Source organism: Chiloscyllium plagiosum, chromosome 5, assembly GCF_004010195.1.
Source record: "Chiloscyllium plagiosum isolate BGI_BamShark_2017 chromosome 5, ASM401019v2, whole genome shotgun sequence".
In the NCBI taxonomy this organism is placed as follows: Eukaryota; Metazoa; Chordata; class Chondrichthyes; order Orectolobiformes; family Hemiscylliidae; genus Chiloscyllium; species Chiloscyllium plagiosum.
The window spans coordinates 109,035,841-109,049,700 of NC_057714.1; the positions used below are offsets into that span (position 1 = coordinate 109,035,841).

The window sequence follows — 13,860 nt, forward strand, 5'->3', positions numbered from 1 at the left end:
TTGGAAGTGGTACATGCTAGGAGATTAAGATACACTGGGAAGTGGGAGCAGGCTGAGTGTCACACTATTTGGCCAATGCAGATATGATGGGCTAAGTGGCCACTTTGTGTGCCGTGAACATTCAGTGTTTCCATGTTTCAGTTATGGTATATGGACAATATTACGTAACCAGAAAAGATACCTTGGCAATTTTTTATTTAGTGTCACTTATGATTACATCTCTTTGGTCCTGAGGACTAAGACATTTCTCAAAATTAAATCAAATGTTCTGGCTTTTTCTTTTAGCAGTAATGTTAACACCCAACAACAACACAAGTCAGCTTGAGTACTTTGTTTCCTTTCATGGGAACCTAATAGTCTTTCCCTGCTAAATTTCAACTAAGAACATGGCACTGTTGCCTAAAAGCACCAGGGTCCCATGTTTGATTCCAACCTTGGGTGACTGTCTGTGAGGAGTTTGCACATTCTCCCCATGTCTGCATGGGTTTCCTCCAGGTGATCCGGTTTCCTCCCACAGTCCAAAGATGTGCAGGTCAGGTGAATTGGCCATGCTAAATTTCCCATAGTGTTAGGTCAGTTAATCAGAGGGAAATGGGTCTGTTTGGGTTACTCTTTGGAGGGTCGGTTTGGATGGTTGGGCGGAAGGGCCTGTTTCCACACTGGAGGTAATCTAATCAAAACAGGAACATAAAAGTCCTGAATAAAATTGCATGCCCATTTTTTTCTGTCTCCTTCCAGCCCTTCCTTTTCTGTATTGTGGATGCTCATGTTTGAAATCTTGTTTTAAAAGCTGCACACATTACATGTGAACTACCCATTACAACTTAATAACAATGAGTTCATTCTGTCACAAGCTCTGGCATAGAATCTAACAGTAGGGAAGAAGCCCTTCAGCCTGTTCAGCCTTCAAGTCTGTACTGACAAAAAGCTACTCTAAATCTATACTAGTCACACTTTACAGTATTTAGCATGTAGCCGCGAGTGTTATGTCATAGAATCCCTACAGTATGGAAACAGGCCCTTTGTCCTAACAAGTCCACACTGACCCTCCGAAGAATATCCCACCCAAACGTATTCCCCTGACTAATGCACCTAATCTAGGCATCCCTGAACACTATGGGCAATTTTAGCATGTCCAACTCACCTAACCTGCACATCTTTGGATTGTGGGAGGAAACTGGAGCACCTGGAGGAAACCCACGCAGACACGGGAAGAATGTGCAAACTCCACACAAGCAGTCGCCAGAGACTGGAATTGAACCCGGGTCCCTGGCGCTATGAGGCAGCAGTGTGCTAACCACTGAGCCACTGTGCCACCCCCTTTATAACATTTCAAGTGCTCATCTAAGTATTTTTTAAAGGTTGTGAGGTTTCCTGACTCAACTACCCTCCCAAGCATAGGGTTCAAGATTCCCAAATCTTTCCTGAAGTCCTCTCTAAACGTCTTGTCTTTCACCTTAAAATTTTCCCCTTTGTTACCGACCTTCAAGTAAGGGGAATAGCTGCTTTATATCCACCTTAACTATACACCTCAATCAGGTCCTGCCTCAGTCTTCTTTGCTGCAGAGTAAACAGTCTGGGCTTATTCAGCCTCTCTTCATACTAAACTGCTCCATCCCAGACAATATCCTGGTGAATCTCCTCTGCACCCAATTCAATGCAATCACATTCATTCTACAGTGTAGTGACCAGAACGTCACACGTTACTTAACTAGTTATTGTCTAAATTGAAACTTTATTGCTGGAACAGCACAGCAGGTCAGGCAGCATCCAGGGAACAGGAGATTCGACGTTTCGGGCACAGGTGTAGTGACCAGAACGTCACACGTTACTTAACTAGTTATTGTCTAACCAAAGTCAACATACCTCCTGCTCTTATCATCTATGCCAATACTGATAAAAGTAAATGTCTTGTATGCTTTCTTAATTACCCTATTAACCTGTCCGTTTCAACTTTGATCTCCAGCATCTGCAGACCTCACTTTCTCCTAGTTATTGTCTAACCAAAGTCAACATACCTTCCTGCTCTTATCATCTATGCCAATACTGATAAAAGTAAATGTCTTGTATGCTTTCTTAATTACCCTATTAACCTGTCCTACTACCTTCAGGGATCTGTGACAAGCTCCCCAAAATCCCATCCTGATGAAGAGTCAATGGACTTGAAACGTTAACTCTGTTTTCTCCCCACCGATGCTTACAAAGCTGCTCAACTTTTCCAGCAATTTCTGTTTTTGCCTTAAAATCCCTCTGTTCCTCTGAACTTCCTAGTTTCTTACCACTGATTTAGTATTACTCTGTCTCATTACTTCTTCCAAAGTGCATCGTCTCACAGGGTTAAATTCCATCTGCCACTGATCTGCCCATCTGACCAATCCATTTATATTGTTCAGTAACTTAAGATCTTCATCCTCACTGTCAATTGCCCAGCTAATCTCTGTGTCATCTGCAAACTTACTTACTATCCACACTTCCCAACATTTTCTTCTATATCTTCCCTATGTATCTAAATTGTGAACCATAAGTGATTCAGAACTGATCCTTGTGATACGCCACTGGACACTTGCCTCCAGTCATACAAACAAGCTATTGCCACCACTCTGTCCCCCACCAAAAAGCCAAATTTGGATCCAGTTTGCCAAGTTAACCTGGATTCCAAGTGCATTTACTTTCTTTATCAGTCTCCCATCTGGGACCTTGTCAAAGGCTTTGCTGAAACGTGTATAAACTACATAAACTACATTACCCTTATATACATACTTGGTCACCTCCGTGAAAAAGGTAAAGAGAATATTTTTAAGATTAAATACGTCTAAAAGTTAGTAAAACTAAGTAAATTCAAGTTTAAGGTGAGTGAAGGCAGCTGATTGGAATGTGTGACCTATCATGAATGTGAATTTATGGACCCTACCAGTGTCCTAGAAGTCTCTGTGTGCAGGAAGTGCTATATATCTTGAAGCTTGAGTGGCACCTGGAGGCACTGTGGCACATTGGCAAGTCTAGGAGTTATGTGGTTAGCACATTTAGAGAGATGGTTGTACCACAGCTCAAGAGACTACAGGAAAGAAAGAAATGGGGCCACCAGCCAGTCAGAGAATCAGGCAGGTAGTATAGGAGTCTCTTGGGGGGTCTGGCTTAAACATCACTTTTCCATTTTGGATGCTGATGAGGGCACAGGTTCTTTAGGGAGTGCAGACACCTCAATCGGCCCGACCATACAGGAGAGAAGAAGAAAACAAGAGCAACAGTGATAGGAGATTCATTAGTTAGGGAGAAGACAGGTGTTTCTGTAGGCCGAGACATGACTCAAGAGTGGTGTGTTGCTTCCTTGGTGTCAGGGTCAAATGTCACTGAGCAGTTGCAAGTTAGCCTAAAGAGGGAGGGTGATAAGACAGAGGTCGTAGTACACATTGGTACCAATGATGTAGGTAAAATGAGGGATGAAATGCTGCATCAATAATTTAGGGAGTGAGGCGTATTCTAACAAGCAGGACCTGAAATATTGTAATCTCTGAATTACAGATATTGTGCCATGTGCTTATACACAGAGAAGTGGGAAAATAGAGCGAGTAAATACGTAGTTTAAGAATTGATTCAGGAAGGAGGTTTAGATCCCTACATCACTGGGACTATTTCTGGAGAAGGTGGGACCTGTACAAGGGGGAACGGCCTGTGCTGGAATCAGATTGGGACTAGTATCATTGCGGGTGTGTTTGCTGGTAATGTTGGAGGAATTTAAGCTCATTCAGCAGGGGAAGGGAACACTGAGTGTTAGTACAACAAGGACAAGGTATGCGTCAGTAAAGGAATCAAGGCAGACAGATTCAGGTATGTTCGATTTCAGGGGAGTAAGGTGAGGCTGGATGGCTTCTACTTTAATTCTGGGAGCATTGTAGATAAGACAGATGATTTAAGGGTATTGAGATGTGGAATTGTGATGTTTTTGCCATCACAGAGATGTGGGTGAGTGAGGAGCAGTAGTGGTGACAGCATTCTTGGGGTGTAGGATCGTCAGGCAAGACAGAGGGGTGTAAGAGAGAAGATGGTGTTGGATTATTAATTTAAGGAGTCAGTTACTACAATATTGAGGGTCAATATGTTGGAAGGGTCTTCATGAGTTTGCCTGTCCCTTGCAAAACTGTGTTGAGGTTTGTACCCTCGTTCTGGAAGCACAAGCGCACACAAAAACCATGATAGGTATTTCATTTATTTTTATTGACTGAAAACTCTCGGATTTCCATTTGAAATTGGTTGTTCAGACGAGGTTTGGAGCTCTGGTCAACTAACACTATTACTGACAAGTTTGCGAACTTCCATTGTGTTTTAGATAAAAACTATGTACACTCAAAATTGTATGCTGAATATGAGGGAAAAAGAAAACGATAGCTGATGGTACAATAACCAGGCATGCAAATTCGAAGAATATGAGCAAGAGATATGAGGGGGCAATATGATGATGAACTGTTTTATGCAGCTCACAATCTATGAGGAAGTGGAGACGATTAATGATTTTGAAAGGAAATAGGATGGACTTTGGTTTAAAATTGTGCCTCTGGCACAATGTGCACAGGACATTGGTGAGGCTGCTTTTGAAATACTGTGTTCAGTTCTGATCTCGCTGCTAAAGGAAAGGTGTTGTTAAACTTGAAGGAGTTCAGAAAAGATTTATAAGGATATTGCTGGAATTGGAAGGTTTGAGCCACAGGGAGATGCGAAGTAGGTTGGGGCGTTTTTCCCTGGAGCGGCAGAAGCTGAGGAATAACCTTATAGAGGTTTATAAAATCATGAGGACACGGATAGGGCAAATAGCCAAGATGTTTTCCCCAGAGTAGGAATGTTCAAAACCAAAGGCATTGGTTTAAGGTGAGGGAAAAGATTTAAAAGGGACCTGGAGGGCAACTTTTTCTCGCAGAGATTGATGCATATTGAACGAGCAGCCAGAGAAAATAGTGGAGATGGGTACAATTACAACATTTAAAAGGCATCTGGACAGGTGCATGAGCAGGGAAATATTTAGAAGTTTATAGACCAAATGTCAGCAAATGGGACTAGATCAATTTAGGATAGCTGGTTGGCATGGATGAGTTGGACTGAAGGGTCTGTTTCTGTGCTGTATCTCTCTATGACTCTGTAATTGAGCCTATGTGTGTTGCACTTAGGAATAAAGAGGGGGCATTGACTGCTGGGAGTGTATTATAGACCCCAAACAATCAGTGGCCAATAGGGAGCAGTTTTGTAAACAATTCACTGAGGTGTGTAAAAATAATAACATGGCAATTAAGTTAGGGGATTTCAATTTCACCAATGTTAATTGAAATAGTCATAGTGTAAAAGATTTAGAGGGGACAGGATTTTTGAAATGTATTCAGGAAAGTTTTTTATATCAACATTAGAAGGTCCGACAAGTGGTTCTGCAGTGCTGAATTTACACATGTTCCACTTCATTCCCAAAAGTTTTGAGGTAACATTGGGAGAGCCTTTTGGTGATAGCAAATGCAACACTGTACGTTTTAAGCTTGTTATAAAAAAGGAAAACAATGGTTTCCAAAAAGGATCTTCAATTATGGTAGAGCAGATTTTATTAACTAATACAGGATCTGCCTTATCAATCACTTATTTATATGCTTTTTTCCCAGCCTGCTGCAATTTTTACCTATTCTTAACTATTGAAGAGCTATTGGTTGGAATTGTATAGGGGTCTTAACAATGTTGGCCATAGTGAAATATACAGCCAAATTGAGTCAAAATTGTGGTGAGGCCAACCTTAATCTTGGAATTATGTTGCTTCTTTTTTTTTAGCATTCATAAGCGGAGTGGTGAGACTCTTGCTAGGTAGTGGCAAAATGCCAATTCATAATCATAATTGATTGTTAAATGTCTTGTTAACTCCACAACTTTACTAGTATTCAAACTCCTATCTTACCAACCTTGTCAAACAAACCATATATCAGGAAGGAAACCAGAGTGTATATGTGACGAATTTCACTTGCTGCTTCTATTGATCGACTTCCGTGTTGGTTATAGGCCAATAACATTTCAGCACACCATTCTCAAGCACCAGCCTCTCTCTTCCTTCATGGACATAGGCACTTACCAAACAGACACTTCTACAATGCACCAATAGTCACTCTGGAAGCATTATACAGCACTATCTATTGAAAGTCTACAGCAGTGACATGTTGTACACTGGGACAGGCACCCAGTTTGCAGACTGAAGCAGGTTGCATTGTAGGCTATTCTGTGCCTTGTCTTGCTTTATCTTGCTGTGCGAATTAGCGCAGTCACACAACTAGGCAGCTTGCCTTCCTGATGGGCACAACACAGAGTAGAGATTCACGTCTTACTTAATGGATGTTTACTATGTCAATGTCACACTGGTGCCATGTAGCAATGTGTCAGTTTTTTGGAGATGTACTCCTCAATGAAGTCAGTGGAGGCAGCCATCAGGCAGGGTTCCCCGATTCAGTAAGTCAAGGGCAACCTCTGCATGGCATGCATTGTGTCTTAGTCAAGGCAAGTGCCCTGTAAGTGCCACTATCCTCTCTCTCGAGTACAGAGCCACCATTCACTCCAGTACTGCCAAAGCATACAAGGCAAGTGACCAGCAATCAGGGTTTACAGGTAGGGGTGTTGTGGCATCAGCAGTCTGAGTGGATGGACTAATAGTCAGGTAACCCCTTGCCTTTGCAGTCCAAGAGGTTGACATTATCATTTTGGTCTATCAGACTCCTGGGGTGCCTTGTAAGAGAAAGAGAGGACTTCAGATGCTGGAGATCAGAGTCAAAATGTATGGTACTGGAAAAGCACAACTGGTTAGGCAGCATCCGAGGAGCAGGAGAGTCGATGTTTCGAACATAAGCTCTTAATCAGGAATATGTACATTGTAGTCCAGCAATCACTCTTACAAGGCAATTGAGCAGCTATCAGGATTTACAGGTAGGGGTATTGTGGCATCGTCAGTCTGGATTGGTGGATGATTGTCTTTGATTAAAGGGAGAAATTGATTATGATGGAAAAAATGGATGAGCAGTTTCTGGTGATGCAGGAGTAGGACAGGTGTTGAAGTGAGTGAGTAGGAAGCACAGAGTGTAGGGAGGATTAGTAGCTTGGGAGGTGGGTAAAGGTCATTGAGTGGACATGATCCATACAAGGTTGCAGTCCATGACAAGAGGTGTATGTATTGGCAGTATTGGAGCGAGTGGTGGCTCTGTACTTGAGAGAGAAGATAGTGGCACTTACAGTGCAGGATGCAAAAGACCATTTACATTCTTCCTGCACTCCTGGCATCTTGCTTCATCTGAGTTGTAACACTGAGCCAATTTGCAATTTATGTTCAGGCTGCCTTGGTTTGGAGATATGGTCTTGCATTATTAGTCTGCAGCAAAATAGCTTCCCTTCACTCTGTCAACCTGCTCACCAGGGCCTCCAAGTCCTGGTCTGTGGAAGAGGAATGTGCTTTCCTTTGTGCCAGGTCCTCAGCGATAATGGTTGAGCACCAGTGTGAGAGCCTGTACTTGGCTTGCAGCACTTGAAGTGATATGCAGCCAGTCTTTAAATATGACACCAATAGTGTGAACGCTAGAATGACCCAGTTGTGGCATGTACTTCTGCTTCTGGCTGCCTGGTTCCCTGAGAAAGGCACACAAAAGCCTGATTGTATCGAATGAGATGAAGTGTGTGAAGATTGTGTTGGTACAAGCCACTGCAGACTTGGCAATCTTGGGAATCTCACTTGTCAAACCATTTTAACTGCAAATGGGAAGATTCTACCTTTTGTCTTTATTCATAGAGGCAGATGCTGTATGATTTATTAATTGTGCTGACATCTTGTCTCATCACCTACAATGATTTATGCACATATACAGCTAGGCCCCTCTGCTTCTGTATCCTTTTTAGAATTGAACTCTTTAGTTTATGATGTCTATGTCCTTGCTACCAGAAATGCACACATCTCTGCATTTATATTAATCTACCACTCGTCCACTTATTCCATCAGCCTGTGCTATGTCCCTTTGAAGTTCTGTACTATTTTCATGGTTTACAGCATTTCCGAGTTTTGTATTATTTACAAATGATAAAATTCTGCCATCATCAAGACCCAGATCATTAATAGATACTAGGAAGAGCAGGGATCTTAATGCTAATTCCTGGGGAACTTCATTCTAAATCTTCCTCCAGTCCCAGACATAACTGTTTGTTACTATTCTGTTTCCAGTCACTTAGCCAATTCGTGTGCTACTACATCTTTTCTTCCACGAATTCTAACTTTTCTCATAAGTCTGTGCAACACTTTTCAAAGACCTTTGAACAAGCTTTTTGTAATTCCTTATAAAGTATCCTTTTACCTTGGCATTCATTTTGCGAAGGAAGTTTCTGTCATCTTAGAGTATTACAATTAAATGTCATAATTATAAATTGTTATTCAATTCACCTGCTTCATTCTGAATGTCAAATAATGTCTGCAAGCCCATGGCTAAAGAAGGACTGAACTTTTGGTTTTATTTCTTTATTTTTCTATTATATACTACTATGAACTGTAATGTTGAACTTTTAATTTATTTCTTTAATTTTCTACTTTGTACCTCAGATTTTGTACCTAAGATGTCACCGGGACCAGCAACTTTGTGCGATTTTCACTGTGCTCTTGTATCCCTGTACTTGAGGACATGCGACAATAAAGCCTAATTCTAATTCTAAAATCCTAAGCATGATAGTTACTGATAGCAAGCATTTAGTTCCACCCATTCTGATAAAGGGTGCTTAGTTAATTATCACAACCCGGTACCTTTAAAGATGCTGCCTGATATATATAAAAATGTATATACCGGACATTTTTAGTTTTTTTCTCATTTAATACAAGTTTTTAGAAGCTAGCATTTCCATCAACACAAAATTGTGAAGTGTAATAAATAGTAACAGCAATGCTAAAATTCTCAAATGTATGATTATTAACCATTTCAGAACCAAGTGTACCCTTTAAGACCAAACTGAAAGATGTCGAAGTTGTGGAGAAGGAAACAGCAACCCTCCAGTGTGAAGTTCCTATTCCTGCTATACAGGCTAGTTGGTTCCTAGAGGAAACGGAGATAGCTGAGAGCACCAAATATAAAATAGAAGAGGAGGGCACCCTCAGAAAACTTACTATCAAAAATGTTACAACTGATGATGATGCTGTCTATATTTGTGAAATGAAAGAAGGCAGCAGAACAGTTGGAGAGTTGACAGTGAAAGGTAAGATTAATTGTACTGATGTGTTTGAATGTTGAACACCTTGAACTTAAATGACTATCCAAACATTTTCAACCATTCAAACATAATGGATCCATTATTTACATTATAAGGGTCAAGGAAAAGTTATTTTCACAATTCTGTTGGGAGATGGATACTAAATTATGAGCTATGCCTCAGAATAACAGAGTTTACAGCACTATAGAGAGAATCATACAGTACAGAAAAGGTCCTTTAGCTCATCAAGTCTGTACTGCCAAAAAAATGGACCTTTATAGCTTTATTAAGAACGTCACGATAATTTGTCAATATCTAGAGTAAAACCTTCCTGATGAAGGTCTTTTGCCCGAAACGTAGATTTTCCTGCTCCTCGGATGCTGCCTGACCTGCTGTGCTTTTCCAGCACCACTCTGATCTAAAACCTTGTGAGTTTACTGGAGAATCTTGTGAAAATCAATAACCGTAACAACTTCTTGACTTTGGTATAGCTTGGAATTAATTGACTAAAGAAATTTATAGAAATTCACAAGCTGTCAAAGATCTTCTAAAGATTGAGAGAACCTTACATTCTTATTATTCTCGGCTTTAACAGCCTTAGTAATGTTTTTGTGTGTTTCCATGTACACAAAAATGCGTTTCTTCCACAATATGACATTGATCTTGCGGTGCAGTGGTCATGTCTCTGTCCCTGAGCCTGGAGGCTTGGCTTCAAATCCCAACTGCTCCAGAGATGTATAATAACATCTCTGGACTGGTTGATTAGAACATATTGCATATAAACTTATGACGGAAGGTCTGGTGTGATGGCCAACAGGCACAGTGAGAAGTTTTATAATGACTGAAGAATGTAAGGTTTTGGATACAGCATTGGCTTGCCTGATGGAGGAGGAGGGTGTTCTGTACCCATAGAGGTGAAAAGAGCCCATTTCACTACCCTGTTGCTCTCTCCTGCGGTAGCTTCTTCTGTTCTTCAACTGACTCCATGTCCTTCCCATTCATCCTGGAAGAATCCTAGCATTATGCCCAGGACCAAGCACACATTTTCTCCTAATGACTTCTGTAATGTGACCAATAAGGTTGTACTTAATTCGTGAATGTTCAGGGAAAGTTCTGGTAACATCTTCATGAATGCCCTAGAAAATCTCCCAATCTGTTTCAAAAGCTTTAATTAAACCTTCAAACACAAGTGAACAATAAAAGATAATTTACTTTTACACGCCACTTAAAATCTTCAGCAATAACTGGTTAACTCCCAATCCCCTGACTGCTTTTAGTGGGCCTTGAGCCAAGGTTATCCACCAAAACGCTGAATAGCCTTAATGAATGCAAGGAGGAAATTTAAGTGGCATTTAGCTCCATAACAATCGTTTGGGCAGTCTTAACTAAGTTTTTTTAAAAGTGGTAGCTTGCCCCAGAGTAAGCTTTGTTTCAACTTGAGACACCATCTTGAGTCTCACAGGCTCTTTAACATTTGAAAAAGATGGCTAAAGGTGTTTCCATGATTGATAAGATAGCAGAAAGCTCTTTGACTCATACCACATTTTACCTTTTGTTTATTCATTTGTGGGATATGGGTGTCGCTGGTTGGCCAGCATTTTTTGCCTGTCCCTAGTTGCTTTTGAGAAGGCGCTAGAGAGCTGCTTTCTTGAACTGCTGCAGTCCACCTGCTGTGGGTTAACCCACAATGCCATAGGGGAGGGAATTCCAGGATTTTGACCCAGCAACAGTGAAGGAATGGTGATATGTTTCCAAGTCAGGATAGTGAGTGACTTGGAGGGGAACTTTAAGGGAGTGGTGTTCCCATTTATTTGCTACCCTTGTCCTTTTAGATGGAAGTGGCCGTGGGTTTGGAAGGTGCTGTCTGAGGATCTTTGTCGAATTTTTGCAGTCCATCATGTTGATAGTACACACCGCTACTGCTGAACATCAGTAGGAGGAGGGAGTGGATGCTTGTGGATTTAATGCCAATCAAGTGGACTGCTTTGTCCTGAATGTTGTCAAGCTTTTTGAGTGTTATTGGAATTGCACTAATTCAGGCATGTGGGGAATATTCCATCATAATCCTAATTTGTGCCTTGTAGATTATGGACAGGTTTTGGGGAGTCAGGAGGTGAGTTAGTTGTTGTAGTATTCCTAGCCTTTGACCTGCTCTTGTAGCCATTGTTTATGTGGCGAGTCCAGTTGAGTTTCTAGTCAATGATAACCCCCAGGATGTTGATAGTAGGGGAGTCAGTGATGAATGTCTGTGCATATATCACAAAGATGATACACTTTCCTGCTTTCCCTTGACATTGGAAAGATGCCTGTTAGATGGTGTGATGTCTAGACACTTACTCAAGTCTCTAATCCCTCCAAGTCTTGTTTGTGTTAGCTTTAGTGTGTGGTAATATCAAAGGGAAAATTTGATCGTGTGTGAGGTCAGCTACAATCGTAAAGTTACTGAATGAAATTAATTTCAATAAATTAAATAAAAATCAAAAGTTTTCTTTAAAAGTCGATTGCTTTGGTTGTATCGTCTAGTATGTGTAGTGCTTGCTTTTCATAGAAACAAATAAGCTTGAGGTTGGAAGAAGACACCTTGGCTCATTGCATCTGAGTTCATATTTATCTCGAGCCATCCAAACGTAATCCTATTCACCTGTTATCTCCCTACAATTCAGCTATATTGGTTATGCTGTTGTGCCTGATTATGGATTATCAGTAAAGATTTTTAAAATTGCATTCTTTCAGTTAAAGAAAATAAAAGGGCAAGATTTAATTATTGTCTTGTGGAAGACATGAACGTGAAATTATACAGAAGACATAGACTAATGACATGACTTGCAAAGAATCTGAATGGCATACTTATAGGTTGCATCTGCTGTGACCAGGTGTAGAAAGCCTTTGCAGTTTCTAGTTTAGGTTAATTAAGCTTACATTTTTCCTTTCACTTTTTTTAAAAACAGGTAACATTGTTAAGAAGCTTCCAAGGAAAACTGCAGTACCAGAAAATGACACTGCCATTTTCTGTGTGGAATTGAACAGTGGCTGTAAGACTATCAGGTGGACAAAGAATGGAAAAGAGCTAGAACCAAATGATAGAACAACCATCGCTGTTTCTGGCAAGCGGCACACTCTTACAATTCGTGAATGCAAATGGGAAGATGTTGGAGAAATAGCTCTTTTGGCAGATGATTCTAGAACCTCAACTCAATTTACATTAACATGTGAGTTTTAAGACTTGCAGTTATTTTTATTTCCTTTTACTTTTCTGCCAAATATGTTTTATCTCTGTGGTTGCTTCTAGAAGATTTGAAGACTTCTGAGTGTATAAGTTTTCAGCAATAGTAAAGGTGTCATCAACACAGGTGTTTGTCATACTAGGGATAATAGGTTTAGATTCACACAATCACCGTATAAAGGGAAATGATACCTCAACTCCAAAAATAAATATTTAGTGCTGTGCAATCGAAAAGCAACTGGCCTTTCATTTCAAGTTATTATGTATCAGTTTAGCTTTTATGAGGCTTCAATTTAATTCATTCTGTTCTTGTTTCTGTTATTGCTTGTTGCTAACAAAGTACGTTGAGGAAAATATTAAGTTGAAAAAAAAGAATATAAGGAGGCAAGAGTGAATGATAGCCCTGAAGCCTGGGATAAATTCAGAATCTAGCAAAGAAGGACTAAAAATATAATAAGGAGAGAGAAAATACACCATGAGGGCAAATTAGTAAGGAATATGGAAACTGACAATAAAAACTTATTTAAATATATAAAAGGAAGAGAGAGATCAAAGTGAATATAGGCCCCTTAAAAAATGAATCTGGGAGATAGTTATGGGGGAACAGGGGGTGGCGTTGAGGCTCAGTGGTTAGCGCTGTCACCTCACAGAACTAGGTACCTGGGTTCAGTTCCACTCTATGGTGACTGTATGGAATTGGCATATTCTCCCATGTCTGCATGGGTTTCCTCCTGGTGTTTTGGTTTCCTCCCACAGTCCAAATATGTGCAAGTCAGGTGGATTGGCCATGCTAAATTGGCCATAGTGTCCAGGACTGTGCAGGCTAGCTGGGTTAGCCATGGGAAATGCACAGTTACAGGGATGGGTTCGGGGGGATAGGATGCTGTTTGAATGTGTGGACTTGATGGGCCAAATGGCCTGCTCCCGCACTGTAGGGATTCTGTGAAGGAAAATATAGAGGAGTTAAATAGATATTTTGCATCAGTCTTTATGGTGGGAGGTCCTTTGAATATTCCATTTACTATAAACCGACCGACTCCCACAGCTACCTAGATTACACCTCCTCCCACCCTGCCCCCTGTAAAAATGCCATCCCATATTCCCAATTCCTTCGCCTCCGCTGCATTTGCTCCCAGGAGGACCAATTCCAATACCGAACAACCCTGATGGCCTCCTTCTTCAAAGACTGCAATTTCCCCTCAGACGTGGTTGACGATTCTCTCCACTGCATCTCCTCCACTTCCCGCTCCTCCGCTCCTGAACCCCGCCCCTCCAATTGCCACCAGGACAGAACCCCCTGGTCCTCACCTACCACCCCACCAACCTCCAGATTCATCATATCATCCTCCGTCATTTCCGCCACCTCCAAACAGACCCCACCACTAAGGATATATTTCCCTCCCCTCCCCTCC

The 13,860-nt window shown here is 41.1% G+C and overlaps 1 protein-coding gene across 1 annotated transcript in view; it reads left to right on the top strand.

The window, feature by feature from the left end:
• Positions 1-13,860, top strand: part of LOC122550328 (obscurin-like) — a 784,231-nt gene that overhangs the window by 14,848 nt on the left and 755,523 nt on the right. Inside the window, exons 2-3 of the mRNA XM_043691054.1 lie at positions 8,962-9,231; positions 12,174-12,434. Coding sequence (XP_043546989.1) covers positions 8,962-9,231; positions 12,174-12,434 — 531 coding nt within the window. The remainder of the gene's footprint in view (positions 1-8,961; positions 9,232-12,173; positions 12,435-13,860) is intronic.